This window comes from Tachypleus tridentatus, chromosome 4 (assembly GCF_004210375.1).
Source record: "Tachypleus tridentatus isolate NWPU-2018 chromosome 4, ASM421037v1, whole genome shotgun sequence".
NCBI lineage: Eukaryota > Metazoa > Arthropoda > Merostomata > Xiphosura > Limulidae > Tachypleus > Tachypleus tridentatus.
In genome coordinates, this window is record NC_134828.1 from 56,945,717 (window position 1) to 56,967,317 (window position 21,601).

General features: G+C 35.5%; 1 protein-coding gene across 1 annotated transcript; it reads left to right on the forward strand.

Annotated features, from left to right (window-relative positions):
• Nucleotides 1–504: 504 nt before the first annotated feature.
• LOC143249186 (uncharacterized) lies at nucleotides 505–21,366 on the forward strand. Its single transcript, XM_076498646.1, has 2 exons — nucleotides 505–717; nucleotides 13,826–21,366. Exons 1-2 carry the CDS (start codon nucleotides 642–644, stop codon nucleotides 21,091–21,093), a joined length of 7,344 nt encoding a protein of 2,447 aa, XP_076354761.1. The 5' UTR covers nucleotides 505–641; the 3' UTR covers nucleotides 21,094–21,366.
• Nucleotides 21,367–21,601: the final 235 nt, after the last annotated feature.

Sequence of the window (21,601 nt, forward strand, 5' to 3'; positions counted from 1 at the left end):
AAAATTAAAGAGCCGATTTAAAAAATAAAAAAATTGGTGTCAGAAAATATCCCATATATTTCGAAAAAGAAGATGGTTGTTTCATGTTAGGTAAATTTTTCTAGCAAAATCAAAATTGTTCAACTTAGACAGAATGATACAAAAAAATGTTTAGAAATGAATTTAAAAGCCTGCAAAGAGTGATCTTTATTACGACCCACTAACGTAATTTATGATACTACATTTTTGAGAAAATAATTTCTTTGTTTATAAAATTTTAATCTTGGTATATGATGATTATAGCAAATTTACTAAATAATAAAAAAATATTAGATTAAAGTGTAAATATAAATATATTTTATTGTAATTAAGCATACTGGAAAAAATAAACATACGCTAAACAGCAATTAAACAAGTTTAGCTTGACCTTGAATTTTATTGGTGTCTTTTTTTTGCACACGAACGTGAAACTTTCTGGTCACGTGGTAATTTTTTTTCTTTAAGTGCAATTTCTAAAAGATGTAGTATAGGATTGGGTTAGTTAGAATAATGACAAAGTTAACGTAGCTGAGTTTTAGACATTTTAGTAGTGTATATCGTCGTGAAAATTTTGTACTGTAGGGTTTCTGCCTGAAAATAATACAGGTGTTTTGAATTGTACGATGACGAAGTTACAAGTTAATAACAGTGGACTATTACTTTTATTCTCTGGGTTATTATTGCTATCGGTTTCGACAGGTAAGTAGTTTATACATTCGTGTAAAGTAAAGTCTAGCTGCTGGTAAAATGCGTATAAACAATAAGACGTATTTTTTTTGTCTTGTTGAATAAAATGCTGTATTGCTATGTTTAGGATCAGTATTAGTTAGCATTTATAATATCTACTCGTAGTAGAGCAGTGTTTGGAGAATTGATACTCTGAGTAGAGAAAAAAATCACTTTTATATCATTAAGTGTGGTGTTATTTAACGTTTACATAAGTGATATAAGTCGGTAGTTTCTTTGCCTTAGCAGATTTATACGTACTTTTAATTGCTGCTGTTGATATTTCCTTTTTATTTGTTACTGGATGGTTTTTAGTCTGTTGTTTTTTTTTCGTTAGTATACGTGGTTTAAAAGCACTACTGCTAGTTTTGATAGATAATAACACTAACATCAAGCTTATTGATGGGTATATGATATAATTTTTTGCGTTTTATTTTATTTTTGTCTTTTTTTTTAGAGTAAATGCTAACATACACCATTTGTAATAAAGTTATATTAGAACTGTCTTCTCTTTCGGGTTACAAATGGAAAAGTTTATTTAAAGCAGGGAGGTTGTATAATACAACTTTTATAACAAGCTAGTTTTAACTTTCTGAAACTTATCTTCATCAGTTTGAATGCTAAACTAATAAAAGGAAAAAAGAATGTAGGGGAAAGACCTCGAATAAGAATCTCTTCTAGTAAAGTTAATCCCGCTTATCGGCCCTACACGTACCTTTGTCAGATTTATGATGCAGACTACAGCGAGAAAACTTTTTATTGTCTCAAGAAATTTTAGTCATGCAAAACATTTTGTATTACAAAATTAAATTGACTTCTCCCCCCCCCCTAAGTTTGCTGCGCTTCTGCGACGAAACAAGAGGACTGAAACGCCTGAATCCCAATAAACTTTACACTCTGACACGTGATTATTACATAACGGATATCTTGAAATAACTTGTACTAATACATGGCAAGGAAATTTTACAAAATGAACACTAAATGACAAGTTCGAAACTGCTTGTCAGTTGGGAATACAAAACGCTATTTTATAACAAAAAAACTTTCTAGAAGGTAGTCCATCAATAAAACGAGATCTAAACACAACCGCATATGTTAAAGCCACAAACTGTTGAAATCATTGACGTAGATTGTTACAAAGCATCGCAACCCAATTCCCAAATCGTTACTAGTGGGTGCAACATCAGTTTTATATTATAATAGGTCACGAAGAGTTATCTTTCGTAGTTTTTAGCACTTGTAGAATAGATTCTTCAACTATCGCGATATTTACCATAAAGCAGATTGTGCTACTTATTTCTATTAAATAAGTTGCATTTTGTGACACAACTTGCGTATGTCCAGTAAACCAGCGTTAAAACGTTGTTTACAAGTTTCAAAATTACTGTTAATTTTGCGTAAAATATTTAAAATTGTGTAATACTCGCACTCCTTTTAGGATCTCGTTTTATCATAAACGTATAGAATTAATATTTTTGTATGATTTGTTTCATTATTTCTACTAATATTTAAAGAAATTCTATTTTCACAAGTCAGTCTTATCAATCTGAATGGGGGATGGGTGGATGGAGAGTTGATACAGCTATATCAACTCTCCAAGTAAAGCTCACCTACTAATGGGATTGTGTGGGTAAATTAAAGCGTCCAATAAACCCGTTTTTATAACAGCGTCTCAAATAAGAATATTTTAAGTATTACGTTGATGTAGGCTGAGATCAATTGCACAGGGTGTTCGGAAAGCTGCTGTGCAGTCTTGTAATCATATTTTATTCAGTCTATTTCAAGCCAGCAACTGACAGCGGTGTTTAGAATCAAAATAAGAAGGATCCAGGCATGTATTGATGCTAACAGGGGTCACTTTCAACATTGTTTATAATTCTTATTCATATTTACCTCCTGTATTCTATATTGAAACATGTATGTTAATAAATATAAAAGTGCACGGAGACTTTCCGAACTCCCTGTAGTTTAGGGTTTATAGGGTCGTGAAATCTTTAATTTCATTGGGAAATGTTAAAATATTAAATACAGTAGTCGACAACTGAGATATTGATGACGCTAGCGTCGTCGTAAAGATGAGCTCAATCTATCACAAGTTTCTTGTATAGATTTAGGTTATTTTAATAAACCTGAATAAATGGATATTCCCTGCTCCAAATACACAGCATCAGCTTTCCTTCTGATGTTTTAATGTTTTTTGTTAAAATTGATATACAAAGTTACCGATGTACCATACATCGGTATGGGTAGGGTAAATGTCATAATTAATGCACTGCGATGACACTGGACTGCTTTGCCACATCTGTCTCGGGAGTAAATTTTTTGGTGTTCAACTAGTTTTTTGTAGTGGACACTTTGAGTTTTGTTACTTCATTTAAATCTAAACCTGAAGTCTCAAATTTTAAGCTTGCTGCTTATGACTTCTATTAGTTAAGACTCTGTTAAACATCAGAAACGATAAATTGCAGCTTTGTAGGGAAAATTCAAACCAAACGTCATAAAACGTTCTATTTTAACAGAAGTTTAGATGTACACAACATCAGAATAAGCTGATAAGTTAAGGCGCTAGCTGTCCTTAACTTAGCAATGTAAGACTAGACGGACGGCAGCTAGTCATCAACCACCGCAACCTCTTGGGCTTTTCTAACGAATAGTGGGATTGACCGTCGAATTATAGCGCCCCTCCCCTGAAAGAGGCGATTATGTTTGAGACGGATTCGAACCTGCGACCCGCGGATTACGAGTCGAACGCCTTAACCACCTGGCCATTCCGGGCCACATTATGATGTAATTCATATTAATAAAACTTAAATTTCGAGTTCTGTCATATTAGGAATTATTGGCTATAAGTTGTTCACTAGTTGTAGAATTTTAAGAGAGATAAGATTGGTTCTTTTATGAGAGGAATTGAACACTATGAAAATGGAAGTTGAGGACGAATGCATTTTGTTTAGTCGGAGGTTTCAAGGGTAGAAAGCTTATAATTAGCTATCGTAATAGGGCATCTTTGTAAATCTGGAGGTAGGAATTTACCTTTTCAAATAAAAGCGCTGTAATATTTATTGATGAACTAAATTTTAATGCATTCACAGGGATTGTATTCTTTCAACGAGGGAGAGTCTTAAATAACTCTTTTTTTTTTTCTCCTAGATGATAAAAACAAACCTATTAAGTGTTATGTTAAATTTATTGTCAACGATTAATTCGAGTACGATTAGGTGTTAAATTATCAAAAATTTGAAAACCTAACTTTTACTAGGTTCGGCGTTTTGCAATGCTTTAATTTCATGGTCATAACGAAACATCTATCGTTCTCCTATGGAGGGTTAGTGATTTCGAAAAACAATACTTTTAATTTGCATTTAACTCGTATTAAAATAGTATTTATAATAGCTAGTAACTCTTCAGCGTGTTAAAGGCAAGCGCCATTATTGAGAATTGGATGCTGGTGGTGAGGCTCTCGAACATTGAGATAGCTGAGCCTATAAGTGTTAACTACTAACTTCCTGTTCCTGAGAACCTTGCGGAAATATTGAAATTACCCTGAATAGTGTACATATTAATCTTTTAATGGTGTGTGTGTGTGTGTGTATATATAATATATTCCTAGTGCCCGAGAACTAGGAAGTGCTTGCGCTACTGCTACTTTTATAGATATTGTCAAAAGCATGTATCAGTTTTAATGTTTTCGTATGAAATGTTCAAGTTATACTAAATTTATAAAGTAACTTAGTGAAATGGGATGACAATGTAAACCAACCTTGAAAGAATCCGTTAAGTGAAATGTGAATTCACTAATCTCCTTGCCAAGACGTTTTATAGATTAATCTAGGAAGGGATGACTTGGTGTACTCGTACTTTTAAAACATGGTACCACACAAGACTTTTTTTAAAAAATAAAATAACGTTAGTAGTTTGGAAAGAGTAACTGAAAGTTACTTGCTTTCATTAAATTGTTAATCTTTAATTGTAAGGTTTTGTTACTACAAAATGACTTCAGGTAGTTGGGTAGACTTTTTTAGTAGTAAGTGGAAGGTAATTCACTTGAGTTATGGTAATTTGGGTCACTCGTTTAATATAGATGAAAATAAACTGAATAGTGTAAGTGGATAAAATTGTATTGGCATGATGATAAATAAATCTCTCTACTCATCAACGTTGTTCCCTGTTGGTTGTGGTAGTGTTAAAAAAAATACAGTATAAATCAAGGAAGGTAATTATTCTGTTTGTCGTTAATTAATCCTAAGTGTACAATTTGGGTCCATTTACTAAAATATTAAGGATTTTACTTTTGATGGTAAATTTAGTAAGACTAAAACCTGCTACAGTGTGCCATTGTTGGTAGTGAATCGAGCGAATATGGGATTTGTTTACTTTTTTTAAGAATACGCAAGGAACCAACAAGATTGAAACATTGAATTTCTCTGTTCTGCATTGTGTAAATAAGAGGAAACTTAAACTCTAACAATCCAAGCTAGGATCCGATTGTTTTTCTAAAGGGGGGGCTTCTAGAATAAGTCTCTGCTAGCCATGATATAATCAGTTTAAAGGCGGGATTTAATGAAATAAAATTTGCCATAATCAGTTATCTCTAACCCTGATACTAAGTATCGGTAAAATTACATACTAGTTAGTCTTTGAAATACCATATGAAAACTGAGGAAAATAATCGTAATGTGTTTTTGCAGCACCCGAAAAAAGCCAAATTTCAACATGTGTTACTCGCCAACCAATTGGATCACATCTGAATCCATTATCCATTGGTTCGATAAAAACTCCAAGTTTTCTACTTGGACGTAAATCAAGCATTTGATTATCTGGTATCAAGGCTTAAGGTCTAAACTAACGCAATCTAAATTTCTACCAACAATCGTCATCATGAATATCCAGCTTACTGTTAGATAGAAAGTCAAACGCTAGACTTTATAATGACGAATCCATTCTAGTTAAGTTGCAGGAAGGTGTACCCCAGGTATTAATATTAAGCCTTTTTATAGACTTTTCGTTTATGGTGTAAATTTTGTCGCTGTCTGCAGAATCTCTCGAGAGCCCTTACTTGCAGCATCAAAAGTTCAAGCTGTGTAACGCGTAGTCGCGTTGAATACAACAGTATGTTTTAATAGCAAAATAACTCCAAGGGGGAAAAATTCTTCCGAAACATTTAAATGTAATATTGTACTAAAGTATTACATCTATCAATAAACTAACATGATTTAAGATTGTTAAATCAAAGTAGAATAATCCGCTTCCTCCATAAAACGGAGGACACCTAAACATTAAGAATAGTAAACTATTAGTATTACTAAGGAAATACTCTTAACATTAACTTAGGTCTCCTGCACCTTTCCAGAAATTGACTTAATTGCTAGTTCATATCCATTAAACGATTAAATAGGTCCACATTCATGTGGAGGGGATAATCATATTTGGAAAGTATATGTAAACTACACAAGATATCTTTAAATACCGGATTGTGTTGTTAAAGGAAGTCAAATGCGAGTTCAGTTTGACTTCAGTATTTACCAAGCAAACTAATGTAAGTCAGTTCAGTAAATTTCTTAATAGGTACATTTGGTTATTTCTTTATTTAAAATTATTCAATGGAAGAGAAAATTTTATAGAAAAGCATTTCACCACTATAACGCATCTTAAGACGCTCTAACAAATGCATAGCATTTTGAAATTTGAAAGTCAAATTATTCAGTGTACGGATTATTGAGTATTTCAGCAGTTCTGGTAAACCCGTATTGTGACAGTAGCATTACTCCCTTGAAATTCGCTAATATTTATAGTACCTTTATCATCGTCTGTACGTTAATCGTACATTTGGTTGGAAGACAGTATTATATGAATTAAGTTTATCCATTATTTTAAACTTTATATTCAAGATCTGACTATGAATAACATAGTTAACTATAATTGAAAGTTGACTCTTGTAAATTTAGTCCTAATGTATGGAAAATTTAATCTTCATTGATAACTATCAAGTGATTTATTGTACACTTGCTTCGTAGTTGGGTAAGATGGTGTGAAATCAGTTCTTGAAACTGAAACTTGTAGGCTGAGCTTCATCAGTCAATCTCTGCTTCAATCGTTAATGTAAAGCTAGCAATTGACAGAACTCCAACTAAATTTTGTTTTTTCTTTTTTAATTGATGTTCGATATTTTAATATCGATCTGTTGGAGTAAATCTGCAGGGGTTAAACTATTTAACCACCATCAGGTTCGAAATACTGGATTTTTTGTTTTTAATTGGATGGAAACTCTCTTTCAGCTTGCACTTCTCTTCACCCAACCTAATTATTAACAATACAATACTTGTTAACAAAACCAAAATACTTGTATAATGTCCTGATAAAGATTAGGTATGGAGCATTCAAGACAATACATCTTTTCATGGACGTTCATGGGGAAAAGACTAATGATGGAACTTATTATTGAACCTTCTCAATAACAAGAGTTAACTTAAATGATTTTAGTTCAGTGTAAGGTGTATTTTCTTTTACCAAAGATACATAAAGGTCATTTTAATACCTTTTTAATTTAAAGAGACTTTTATCCCTTATACAAATTGTAGGACGTCAAAGTTCCATGCAAAGTATCGTTTCTTTTTGGATAAATTGTTCACTTATTCCAAAAGCTAATTATGTAAGAGATGGTTTAATATCATATCAAAATAGTAACTGTAGTCTACATACTATATCAGTATTTCTATACTAATATGGAGCTTAACACCCAAAAAATTAACTGCTGCAAATTGAGATTTTGGGTACTTAAATTATAATACTTTAATTTAAGAAACATAACTGATAAATATTTTATCTTTCTAACTCTCGGATAAGAGGAACTGCCATTGGTACAAGAATGGCACACAATGTGCTATTCTTAGTGTTTCTTGGAGATCTAACCATTACTTTTTACTTACTATGATCATTTAACTAGTTTCCTTTTCGTTTTAACTTCTATTCACACTAAATTCGCTTAAAATATTATACATCTGTATTAGTTAAATATTAACTGAAATATTTTGCAACGTCTTAACATTTTATATAAACTAGCAGATTTCCGTGATTAAAGTAAGTGTCAAAAAATCGCATACGTTAGCAAAGTTTATGTACTTTAAACCTAATATTAAATTCAAGGAACTACATATTTTAAATTATCAAGTCAAAACTCGCTCTGATTGGGCTCCTGTACATAGTGAGGGGACCTCCCCAGGGAAGGTTCTGTTCTTTCATTTTACCTCCTCTGGGATCTAAACATCCACCCACGTGATAACTTTAGAATGGACGGCAACTGCCTTTTGTGGAGACGCGTGTATAGGACGATATTTTGAAAATCTTTTGTCTTCAAGTCTAGTTTTCAACAGGCAGTTGCCGTCCATTCTACAAAGCTTCATTATGAATATTCTGCCTAAACAATCTGTCAGACTATCCACTCGCGTGTTCGTCGCGCGTGACGATTCATGAAAAGATGATCCTGGTGGTTGAGATCTAACCTTAACGCACCACTTTGGCCTTGTGGCCTTGAATTCCTGTAGACGGACAGCCATGGGGTTACCCTATTGGGGTCAATTGGCTGGTCCACTAGGGCTACGGATAACAAAGTATCAATGTTGAATGTTCTCAACAGGTGTTGCGGACATTGTATTTGATGCTGGTGTTTGGATATAGTGCTCGCAAAACCCTGGCGTTGCTGCAATGTCCTTGTTTGGCATTGTAGGGCTGCATAGTGCGTGGAGTCGGTGGTCACCAAAATATTCTTTTTATTATGGATCCTCCAAATAAAAACTTTAATGGGAAAAAAAGTCCATAGGTAAACGATCACGTCTTAAAGATTCTGAGCAGCGTTCTTCAACATCTGTAACACCTGTTGTACCTCTTCTTAGTCTCTTTCAGACAAACATTTAGGGCAAATATCACCCTTTTTCATTCAGAAGGGACTATAGGGACTTGCTGGCTCTCCAAAGTCAGTAAAGAAGCTTTGCTCTGGTGGCATTGGTGGAAAAATCTATCTCTGAACAAAGCTCCTGTTGCGCTCAAAGGCAATTCGGGATACACCTATTTTTGAATTCATTACGAGGAGTTATTGTTGAGAGGGGTTCGAAGAACATCCACGAGTCAGATTCTTGTTGGTTTCTCTACTCAACGAGATTCTGCTGTGAGGCGTATCTCCACTCGCAAAAATGGAATTATGGCAACCAATATCCTCATTCTGACACTTCCATCATCAAGGCAGGTTATCTTAATTGCAGTGTACTGCCATACATCCCAAATCCTCTATTTCTAGTAACAGTGGTTTGGTTACTCAAAGACGTCATGTCATGGTTCCTTGGTGTTCTCGTTGTAGTGGCAAGGACCATGATGCCTATAGGTGTGAAACAGACCCTCACTGCATCAACTGCAATGGCTCTCGCCCGTCCTACTTTCATTCTTGCCCTAAATGATTGGAAGAAATAGGTGCAGCGTTTGAAACCAATTCATAACATTTATCCTGAGGCTCGAAATTTGCTGTCCAACACTTCATCTTGGACATATGCTACTGTACTTTGTTCCACTACTATAGTGAGAGTGCAGACGCATCTCTCTGCCTTCAAAAGAATCGTTCTCAAACCATATGAGGTCTTTTGACCTGAATGGTTTAAGTTGATAAATGATCAACACATCTGTCCCTTCCATACTTTTCAACAAATCCTAAGATCCACGTTTTTTATTCCAGGTACAGGAATTTTCTTGGATACATCTTCTCCCACACCAAGATGCAAAACTATGATTTATTCACGTCCTACTCATTCACTGAAATCCTCTTCCAACAGCAAAGACCTGCCTAATCTACCTAGAGCAGGATCTGTGGAGGTCGATAGATCTCCCTCGAATGAAAAAAAATGATTATAAACAGAAGGGTCCCCAACCAATTCGCTTACACATAAATAAAAATGTCTACTTTGATACGATGGAAATGTGGAGGTTTACGTTCTAATCTGGATGATACCAAAACGCACTGATTCCTACCATCCTGTATGTCTTTCCTTAAGGAAACATTTTTTTAAACCTGCACATAGTTTTTGTTCAGAAATGGCAACCTTTGTGATGGAATAGTGCATGCAGGGGTGGCGTTGTTGGTTGATCAGCATGTGCCCACCTTGTTTTTGCCACTCGACACACCCTTGGAGGCTGTAGCCATCCGTGTTTCCTTGAGTCGTACCATCACTTTGTTCTCTCTACCTGTCGCCAATAAACCTATGATTAATCAGACCTTAATGCTCATTAAACAGTTGCCGTCCCTCTTTTTAATCCTGGGGACTTTAATGGACATCATTCCCCCTGGGCAAGTGCTAATGTTGATAGGAAGGGCCCCTCTGTAGGGCATATGCTATCTGATTACAACCTTTCTCTTTTCAATACTGGTTCTTATTTTCATGCACCTAGTCAGTTCTTTTACTACTGATTTCTGTTTGCTCCCTTCACTATTCTCCCATTTTTCTTAGAGTGGACAATAATCCAGGAGGCAATAATCATTCTTATTTTGAGAAGACTGGCCGTGGTCGATGCCACCCGACGCGCGTGCCCCAGGGAAGCTGGATCAAGCAAACTGGCTCACTTGCACTGCTCTGGCAGAACTTGATCCTTTCATTGTTTGTAAGCCATCAATCGGCGACTGTGTGGCAGCAGTAACTTAGTGTATTATACAAGCAGCTACTCAATGTATTTCTAAAATATCGACACGTTTTCCATGATATTTTCGTCTGTGGTGGAATTGTGCCTGCCACCTAGCTTAGAAGGCTTCAAAACGGGCTTGGAATAATTTTCATAGATACCTAACACACTCGAACCACATTGCTTTCCAGCTGGCTCGTGCACATGATCGGTGGGTAAGACGTCAAATCAAGAAGGAATCTTGGATTAAGTTCACAACGAGCATATCTTTTACCACCAGTTCTAAAATCGTATGGGACAAGATTCGAAAGGTCAGTGGCCAATATAATTCTGTCCCCTTCTCGATCTTGCTCTGTGGCAAGGAGGTAGCTGATACCCAGAGCATCGCTGACACTAAGTGAAAGCTCTTCTGCTTCCACTTCTGCTTTATCCTCCACCTTATTAGCCATCGAGACTCTGGCAGAGTTATCACCTCTTTCCTTTTGAGTTGATTGCCTCTAACTATAATCGTCCATTTACACTGGAACTCAAACTGGCCATTCATTGGTCGGACCTGATGGTGTACACTATGAAATGCCTTGCCATTTATCTCGTGCTTCTGTTGCTATTCTTCTGATTTTGTTTTAACAGGGTCTGGCAGGAGAATGCTTTCCTCGTGCCAGGCTATTGTCCTACATTTCTCTAAGCCTGGGAAGAATCCCATGATTCGTTCAAACTACCGTCTAATTGCTTTGATCTGTCTCTGTAAGACCTTATGATGGTTAATTCTCCTCTTGTATGGTTCCTTGAATCAACCTCCTTTTGCCCACTCAATGTAGGTTCCGACGACAGGGGTCTACCAGTCACCACCTGATTCTACTTAACGTCAGAGAAGCCTTTCTCAAACGACATCTTGTATCAACCTTCTTTGGTCTTGAAGGCTTATGGTATAACATGTAGGTATAGCATTTTTGCGAGACCTCTACATATGTGGGTTATGTGGCCATTTGCTTATTTTTATTAATTTTAATGGAAGGAGATTCGAAAGGGGTTCGACACTTTCCCTCAGGGCTGTTTTGAGTGTCAATAATGATTGATTAATGCCATCAATGCAAATGGGCTCTGTCAACGATTTTCACATCTCATGTCAGTCGTCAAACATGAGATGCATTGAGCAGCAGCTACATACTGCCTACAATTATCCACTGAAGTGGACAACAGCAAACGACTAATTCTTTCTAAAACCATTTGCATGCACTTTTGCCGCCAACGGGGTATTCACCCTGATCCTGAACTCTGTATTGGTGAAGTTGTGCTGCCTGTTGTCCCTGAGAAAATTCTTGACTTCTGTAAGCTGGCTTATATACCACACATCAAGCAGCTAGGGTCAAATGCAAAGAACACTGAAAATTCTTCATGTCGTCTCTTCCACCACATGGGAAGCAGATCAATATTCTATGCTAAATATATCGTGCTCTTATTCAATCGAAACTCGACTATAGATGTCTGGTTTATGACTCTGCCAGAACCTCGGCCTTAAAGATGCTGTACTCCATTCATCATCAAGAACTTTGGCTCTTCATTGGGGCTTTCTGCACTTCCTCAGTTCAGATCTTATACAGTCTCGTGAACCTTCTCCGCACCTCTACCGTTTGCAACTGTCTTTACATGCTTTGAAACTTCGTATCTTTCCCAAGCATCTCATCCGGCATTTTCCTTCCTGAGTGGGCCATACTTTTCAGAAGACGATCTGTTATTATTCTTTTACGCCTTCGTACCCAGGCGCAGTTGGATGAATTGGGTCTGTCCTTCGATAACATTGCTGTATCGATTGGTCAGCCCATCCCACCATGGCTTCTTCTAGTCCCCCAATGTGACCTATTTTAAAGTCATCTGACAAAAACACTCGATTGGAAATACTGTCTATTTGCTAATATCTTTCGAACCATCCTGCCATTCCTCTTTATACACATTGTTCAAAATTAGGTGACCATGTAGTCTCTGTCATGGCTTGTTGTGGTTCGGTTGTTGCGTGCAGAATCCTCCTTACAGCTTCTGTGTTCACTACTTAGCTGTACGCCATTTCTCTTTGCCCTGGATCATGTAAAGCAAAGCAGTAATCAAACTGCACTATTTATACTGACTTGCTTATTTCTCTACTGGCCATGGAATCGCTTCATATTAGTTCGCAACCTGTTCTTGCCGATATTCAAAGCCGACTGCCCCATTTCTTTAACATCAACTTCTGTCCAGTTTTTCTTGATACCGGGCCACGTTAGTATTCGCGGGAACGAGGTCTCCGCCACCTCAGCTAAATCTGTCTGCTCTGGCACTACCATCGCTGTCCTTGTTCCATAGGTAGGCTATGGTCCTGTATTTAAGGCTCGGTTCCATGCCAGTTTGGAGCCGACTGTGAATACAAGCTTTTCCAAATAAGTCCTTATTGGACTTTGGCCGTCTTTCCGTAAGGATCGAAAAGTTCTAACTAGACTATGCATTAGTCAGTTTTTTAACTCGTCGTTTGCTTTTATCTGTGACTGATATACCAGTGTATAGTTCGTAACACTCGGGTCACAATAAGCCACATTTTACATTCTTGCCGTCGTTACGACTCTCAACAATGGCATCATTTTAAACGTGTTCTGTCCTAAGGTTTATCCATAACATTATTGTTATTGGTGACGGTGGCACTGTCCACTTTAGAAACGTTTAGCTGTTTAAAGGCCATTAATCTTCTTTAATGCCACTTAAGTTTCTTAATTTATACATTACTTTTTAACGTTATTCTGTTTTAAGAATCGGTTTATCTAATTAGATTTGAAGTTAGAAAATGGCCGTAACATCAAATAACTCGAAACCAGGACTGCAAGGGCCAACTTTAGGTGACAAACGCTGCTGTTTGAACTACTTGTTAGTAATCCTGGCGAGTTATTAAACCTTTCATTACTTTACTGTTTGAAATTTTGAAAATAACCATAACGTTAAATAACTTTAAACCAGGACTGGAAAGGCGAACTTCAGGTGATTGATGGTAGTTTTTGTACTTATCTATTTGTCTTCCTGGCGAATTATAATTTATGCTGTAAAAAAAAATCCTTTACAACTTGTATTACTGTAGTTTTTCTCTACGTTGTAGACAAGATGTAAACATTGGTTTTATGCTATTTCTGTTTTTTAAACTGTTTTACCGTAATTTCCTTTTATGAATTTTCCTAAATCTACTTTAACTTATTTACCGGATGTTTGGCGCAGATCGCCTAGCTGCTTTGTACCATAAAACACCAAATCAACCAGCCAACCAAAACTCAAAACTAAGGAATGTAGAGATCTAACTTTTTGTATCTATAGCCATAAGTAATGTAAATGTTGTAGATTATAGAAAGCCAAATTTAAACTGCTTACTGGGTTTAAACAAATGCACTTAAAATGTTTTTGCCCTCTACAGGTTGGAGTAAAAAACGAGACACTGGATTAAACTTTTCTAATGCGAAAACCGACCCTAGTTTTCGATCTTCATTCGCTGCTGCTTCAGATATTAATGACACTTCCTGGTTAAAATATGAAATATTGTACACCTTCACATCGAAGCCTGCAGATGCCCCTCTAAGTGGGTGGACTTTCGATGAAAAACGTTTCGAAGAAACTACTAGATCGAAAAGATTTCAAATTCCAGTTCATATTCGAACCGTTAAACGACCTGAAATGGATGCTGAAAAATTTATACATCTGGAATCAAAATCTGTAGACCTAAGTAAGGTGTTAAAAGACACTAAAAACGCGACGACAAATGTCTCGTTGATTAAACCAACGAACCTTTCAATAAATCCGAAACTAGAAATTGTTTATACATCACTGATCAAAATAGTGACCGAAACATTGAATAAAATGATAGATGTTCGAACTGATGTTGAAAGTGTGATACCCGTAGATGGTAAAGTTTTGATATCGAACATGTCTTTCCCATGTCATGAAACTGACAAATTCAATAAAATCCTGCTTCAATCACTAATTATTGAAGAAAGTATACCAACGATAAAAACGAATGTAACTATCTCATTGGGACTAAAAACAACCACAGAAACACCATCGAGGAAGTTTGATATTTTTATGAAAATTGATATGACTGAGAAACCTATTAAGGTGTATGTGATATCAAAAGATCTAGAATTAAGAAAACCCTCGCCTTCGAAGTCCTTTCTACTTGGAAATACAAAAGTAAGTCGAAAACCAAAACCTCTCTCTCTAAATCAAGTGTTAACACAACTTGATTCTACTATGAACAGTACTCTACCAATATGTTTAGAATTCGAAGCTACCTTGACGTCAATAAACCCTCTAATAGACAAATTAAATTTAATGTTAAGTGATTCGGGGAAACTGCTATTTCAGTCGAAAAAGTTGAATAACAAACGTGGCAATAGAAATGACGATATAACACTATTTCGAGCACAAAATTCTAACTATTTCCCAACAGAGAATATTACTAATAAAACTGACGTAACAGTAAATCAAAAAGTTGCAAAACTTTTAGGAGTTAAAATTCCGCTTAGAATAGTAAAAGTCAAGACTTCTCAAAAGAGAACTTCAAATATATCTGCAGAACCTACAACTGCTACATCATATGAAATGACAAAAGAAACTGTAATGAATACTCCAAGGTTAAAATATCAATATACAACAGAAAACATTTCATTCGACTCATCTTCAAGGCATCAAATGCCAGTAGAAAGCAAGATTGGCGCACAAGATATTTCAACAGAAAAATCTCCAGCAGTGCTCAGTGTCGCAGTACATCCTAAAATTAATTTAAGAGATGTAGTGCTGATGGACACCTCGCCTGTAATGACTCTTTCGGTTGCAAGAGAATCTTTATCCACAAAACTAAGTCCACTATCGACAGATCCTAAAACTACTAAGGACATAGTTTTAAATGAATTTGAAAGTATCATAGACGCAAAAACCATTGATCCTGAATTAACTTTAAACTACTTTATGCCAATCAAAACAGACTTCAATGATACCTCTTTAAAGTTAGCTGAAATTTCTAAGTCCGTCTCAAAGCCTCAACCCAAAATAATCGGTATGTCATCAAACCACCAGTCGACCTCAACAATATTTGTTCAGAAGGAACTCCAAAATACAGAAAATCGTAAAATTTTGCAAAACAATGGATTTAGAACTGCAATAGCGGACAAACTAAACAAAGAAACTGGTTTGGAAAAGCAACTGTTAACAAAACTTCTAATTCCAACAAAATTTAAATCTACTATAAATTCTGCAATTTCTGGAAAGAGTCTTGCATTAACAGACTCTCAAACAACCAGTGTAAATGTTATATCCAAAGCTTCAATAAATGATAAAGTGTCATCCAAAATTCCAGCGTATGTTGCAGGAAAAATATTACAAAACGTATACACTACTGAAAATGTCGAATCCAAGCAGCCTGTTAACATTAGTGAATTAACGGGAAATAAGCATCTTTCCCAAAGAGTATTGTCTATGAGACCCACTTCTAGAAAAAGAACAGCACAGTGGAGAGAAGGTAAATATATCGCAGTCAGTGTGACAACTAGCAACTCTAGCTATACTAATGTAACATCATCTCGTGATGTGTTTCACTATGCACATTTAAACCCGACATATAAAATAACTAACTATACTACTACAGCAGTGCCATCCAGAAATACTGAGCATAGAACTGCAGCAGTTACATCTCGGTCTATTGCTACGAGAGAAATAACCGAAGATCTTGGTGATAGTCATGTTCTAATGCCATCCAAGAGTAGTCCATATATTGAGGATAAATGGACAACAGAAGAACCTCAACACATTGATGCGATAGTCCCCTTCAAGAAGAGTGAACATATTGCACTTCTTGCAATATCGAAAGAGGATACCTATAGCAAGAAAACGGCAACGTCCAAGAACCTATTCACTCCAGTTAACAAGAAATCTGAATATCTCGGTTATGTTAATGTGACATTATCCAGGGATGAATATACTACATTTAACGTAACGTCTGAAGAGCCTAACTATGCTCCTATCACAGAATCATCGGAGGAAAATGAATATATAATTACAACATCGAAAGAATCTCCTTATACCAAGGAAAGTAAATGTAATAACTCTTCTGAAACTGCAGAATTTCAGGAGAGATTTACTAAAATTAAAGCAATATTCACAGAACTTGCTGATATTAATTTGATGGCGCTATCAAAGAGTGAATATACTAATTCAAGTACTAAAGACTATACTCGTTTGATAGCATCATTCAAGGACAGTGACCAAACTATAATTACTGCATCAAGCAATCTTACATATACTAATGAAGCGATGCCTTTCAAAAATAAATCTAGCAAAACAATACCCGTACAACCTACCAATCCTAATGTGACGGTATCAGCCAAGGAGAACGAGTATACTATAATAAATGCAACATCTGCACAATCTAGATATTCCAATGCAAAGGCACCATCAAAAGATAGTGAACTTACTACAGTTATTACATCAATGAAGACTAGCTATACCAATGGAACACCATCATCAAAGGAAAGTAAGCATGCTGTAATAAATACAGTATCAATACAATCTACCTGCTCTGATATAGAAGCAATATCCAATTATAGTAAATACAGAATGAATTCAACATATGAACCTAGTTATACTCGTGTAACAGCAACATCAAAAAATGAAGGTGCAACATATGAATCTAGTTCTGCTAGTGTAAGAACACCACCCATAGACGATGAATATACGACATCCAAAGTGCGTCGTTATATTTCTATGATGACATCACCCAAGAAAAGTAAGCAAAGTACATTTATTGCAACATCCAGCGATCCTAGTTTTACTAATGTAACAACAGAACTCAAAGATAACAAGAATACTACAGTTATTTCAACATCTGCAAAGCCTACTTTTACTGAAGTAGCATTACCTAAAGAGAGTGAACATACATCTCGTGCAATATCCAAAACACTTTACGGTTCTGTGACAGCCATATCCAACAGGAGAGAAACTTCATCTAATGTAACATCAGAAAAGCTTTATGCTAATGTGACAGCATTATCTGAAGAAATTAGATATGCTAGAGTTAATGTAACATTGAACGAAAATAGTTATACTAATGTTACAATACCACCCAAGGAAATAAAACGTGGCTTAATTATCGCAGTATTCGAAGAATCCAGATATAATGATACAACAGTACCTTTCAAAGAGAGTGAAAATACAACCGATTATAGGTTATCTGAAAAATCTAGCTATACCAATGGAACAGAATCATCCAAAACAAGCAAGCACGCTATAATAAATGCAATATCAATACAATCTGCCTATTCTAATGTAGAAACAATAACAAGTGATAGTAAATATAAAATTAATTCAACATATGAACCTAGTCATACCACTCTAAAAGCTGCACCACCACAAGGAAGTAAATATACAACGCTTCAAATTACATCGAAATTCCCTAGTTATACTCGTGTAACAGCAACATTAAAAAATAGTGAAGATACAACAAATGCAATATATGATTCTAGTTCTGCAATTGTAAGAACACTACCCGAAGATTGTGAGTATACGACATCTAAAGGGCTTCGTTATATTTCTATGATGACATCACCCAAGAAAAGTAAGCAAAGTACATTTATTGCAACATCCAGCGATCTTAGTTTTACTAATGTAACAACACAACTCAAAGATATAAAGAATACTACTGTTATTGCAGCAACGGAAAAGTCTAAGTTTACTAAAGTAGCATTACCCAAAAAGAGTGAACATGCATTTCATTCAATACCCGAAATACTTTACGGTCCTGTGACCGCCATATTCAAAAGGAGAGAAACTTCATCTAATGTAACATCTGAAAAGCTTTGTGCTAATGTGACAGCATCATCTAAAGAAATTAGATATGCTACAGTTAATGTAACATTGAACGAGAGTAGTTATACTGATGTGACAGCACCACTAAAGGAAATGAAACGTAGTTCAACTACTACAGCGTCCGAAGAATCCAGATATAATGATACAACAGTATCTTTGAAAGAGAGTAAAAATACAACCGATTATACGTCATCGGAAAAATCTCGTTATACCAATGGAACAGAATCATCCAAAACAAGCAAGCATGCTATAATAAATACAGTATCAATACAATCTACCTATTCTAATGCGGAAGCAAAATCAAATTATAGTAAATATAGAATTAATTCAACATATGAACCTAGATATACTAGTCTAAAAGCTGTACCGTCACAGGAGAGGGAATATACACTTAAAGTAATATCGAAATTGCTTAGTTATACTCGGGTGATAGCAACATCAAAGGATAGTGAATATACTACTAGTGCAACATATGAGCCTAGTTACTCTAATGTAAGAGTACCATCCAAGGAGAGTGGACGTACACATCATGCGCCATCCATAGTGCCTAGTGATACTCCTATGACATCATCCAAAAAAGGTGAGCATAGTTTAATTATTGCAACATCCAAAGAACCCAGATATACTAATATAACCTTGCCTTTCAAAGAGAGTAACTATACAATAGGTAATTTGACATCTGAAAAATCTAGCTATACTCGTGTGACAGTACCATCCAATAGGAGTGAATACAGAACAATTATTCCTAGCGATACTCCTGTGACGACATCATCCAAAAATGGTGAGCATCGTTTAATTATTGCAACATCCAAAGAACCCAGATATACTAATATAACCTTGCCTTTTAAAGAGAGTAACTATACAATAGGTAATTTGACATCTGAAAAATCTAGCTATACTCGTGTGACAGTACCATCCAATAGGAGTGAATACAGAACAATTATTCCTAGTGACATTCCTGTGACGAGATCATCCAAAAAGGGTGAGCATAGTTTAATTAGGGATACTCCTGTGACGAGATCATCCAAAAAGGGTGAGCATAGTTTAATTATTGCAACATCCAAAGAACCCAGATATACTAATATAAACTTGCCTTTCAAAGAGAGTAACTATACAATAGGTAATTTGACATCTGAAAAATCTAGCTATACTCGTGTGACAGTACCATCCAATAGGAGTGAATACAGAACAATTATATCTACACCGCAAACTCTTACTAGGGTAAGAGCACCATATAAGGGAACTGAATATAGTACATTTTATGCAACATCCAAAACACCTGGCTATACACACGTGACAATATCATCCGAGGAGAGTGATAATAGAACAGTTACTGCAACATTGAAAGAGTCTAGCTATACTAATGGAACAGTATCGTCAAACAAAAGTGAGCGTACTATAATAAATGCAACATCAGTACAACTTGCCTATTCTAATATAACAGCAACATCAAAGGTTAGCAAATATACTACACTTAAAACAACATATGAACCCAGTTACCCTGATTTAAGATCACCGTCCCATGAGAGTGAATATACTGTAATAAATACACCATCCGTCGAATCAAACTTTTCTGTTGTAACGGCAATATCAAAGGACAGTGAATATACTACGTCTCATGTAACATGCAAAGAACCCTCGTATAGTCTTGTGACAGCAACAAGTGGAAAAGAACATACTTCATTTAGTGGATATGCTACATTTGATGTAATATCTAAGGAGAGTAGCTCTACTGATGTCGCACCACTACCATTTAAGAAAATTGGACACGAAAAAATTAATGCGATTAATGTGATATCCGAAGAGCCTGGATATAATAATGTGACAGTAACCTCCATGACGAGTAAATATTCTTCTGACCCAGCTGTCTGGGTTGAGAACGAAAGCGCTACGGGCACTATAACTTTGACGGAGGGCGAAGGTACTACTGGAAGGGCACTTTTAGAAGAAGGCAAAAGTGAACGTTCTACCGAAATCGAAGAGGGCGATTATACTTCCAAAAGAAAACCTCTGGAGAATGAATATCATATGATAAAAATGAAATCTAGAATGCCTAGCTACACAAATGGAACTTTGTCACCCGCTACAAACACGAGCGTTACTCCACTACATACCACAAGCAATATATTTCTCAGAAAATTAATTTGTTATAGTAACGTATCGTGTAAAGACACCGCTTATAAAAATGTAATGTCGGAGCAACTTCACTATGCCACGATAAGTGTGACACCTATGGAACCTAACTATACTAAAAGAATATTATCTCGTACTTCCAAGTATTCTGACATAAAAGTGATTACCGCGGAAAATGGACATCTCGAAGAAAAAATGACATCAAAGAAACCTGAATATTTATTGAAGAACCTAACCGAGATGAAAGAAACATTATCTACGACAAACGCGTCTAAGCAGGAGAGCTATATCACTCAAACAGAAACACTCAAAACTCCTAGTTTTTCTGTTGGTTACCTGACCCTTCAACAAAGCTATTCGTTTACGTCTATAAACGGCACTGAAAATGCAACATCCAGGTATCTTCACTCTCTAGAAGAAACGGTGCGTATATCGACGTTTCCTCCAGTAAATACTTTATCAACAGAACTGAGTTCTATTTCGATTGCGTTGGAAATTCAAAATTCCACAGTTAGCATTGTTTATAGTGAAACAAAGGAAATGATAAACAGCGGATTGATTGCCGGAATTGTAATCGCTATTGCTATTGTTATAAGTCTTATGACTAGTTTTCTGATTTTTGTCGTTAAAAAACGCAATACAAACGAAGAATTAGAAATAGAAAATCCAGTTTATCGACAAAAGGTTGATGTATGACAATAGAAAATATTCTATCATCGCGCTTTGTTATTGTTACAATGAAGTTTATACTACTTAACGTTTTATGTAACTATGAATGCTATGAAACTTAAGTAGTTGAATGTTATCAAATGTAACGTTTAAATTATTGTTTAATTTGTTATTTAGTGTAATATTTTATCGCATATTTTGTATGATGAAACTTACAGATTTTTAAAGCAACATTCTTTAGCTAAGATTTCGAAATGGCTTATACTAAATATTTTGATTAATAAACTTTTAGATGTTGTAGTCGATTTTTTTTTTTTTGCTGTTATGGAACTTGGTAGTATCGTTTCTTCAAAACTACATTTTTCATGTTTGAATTCAAATGAAGATTTCAATACAGTTAAGGAAGTGAATTGAAGCTTTGTTCTTGTGCCTCTTAATGATCGAAAATTCCAAAATTTACTAGCACATTAGATCACGAGCTACCTCATTTACGAGATAACATGTAATTCAAAGATTATCTCCAATATTACCATAT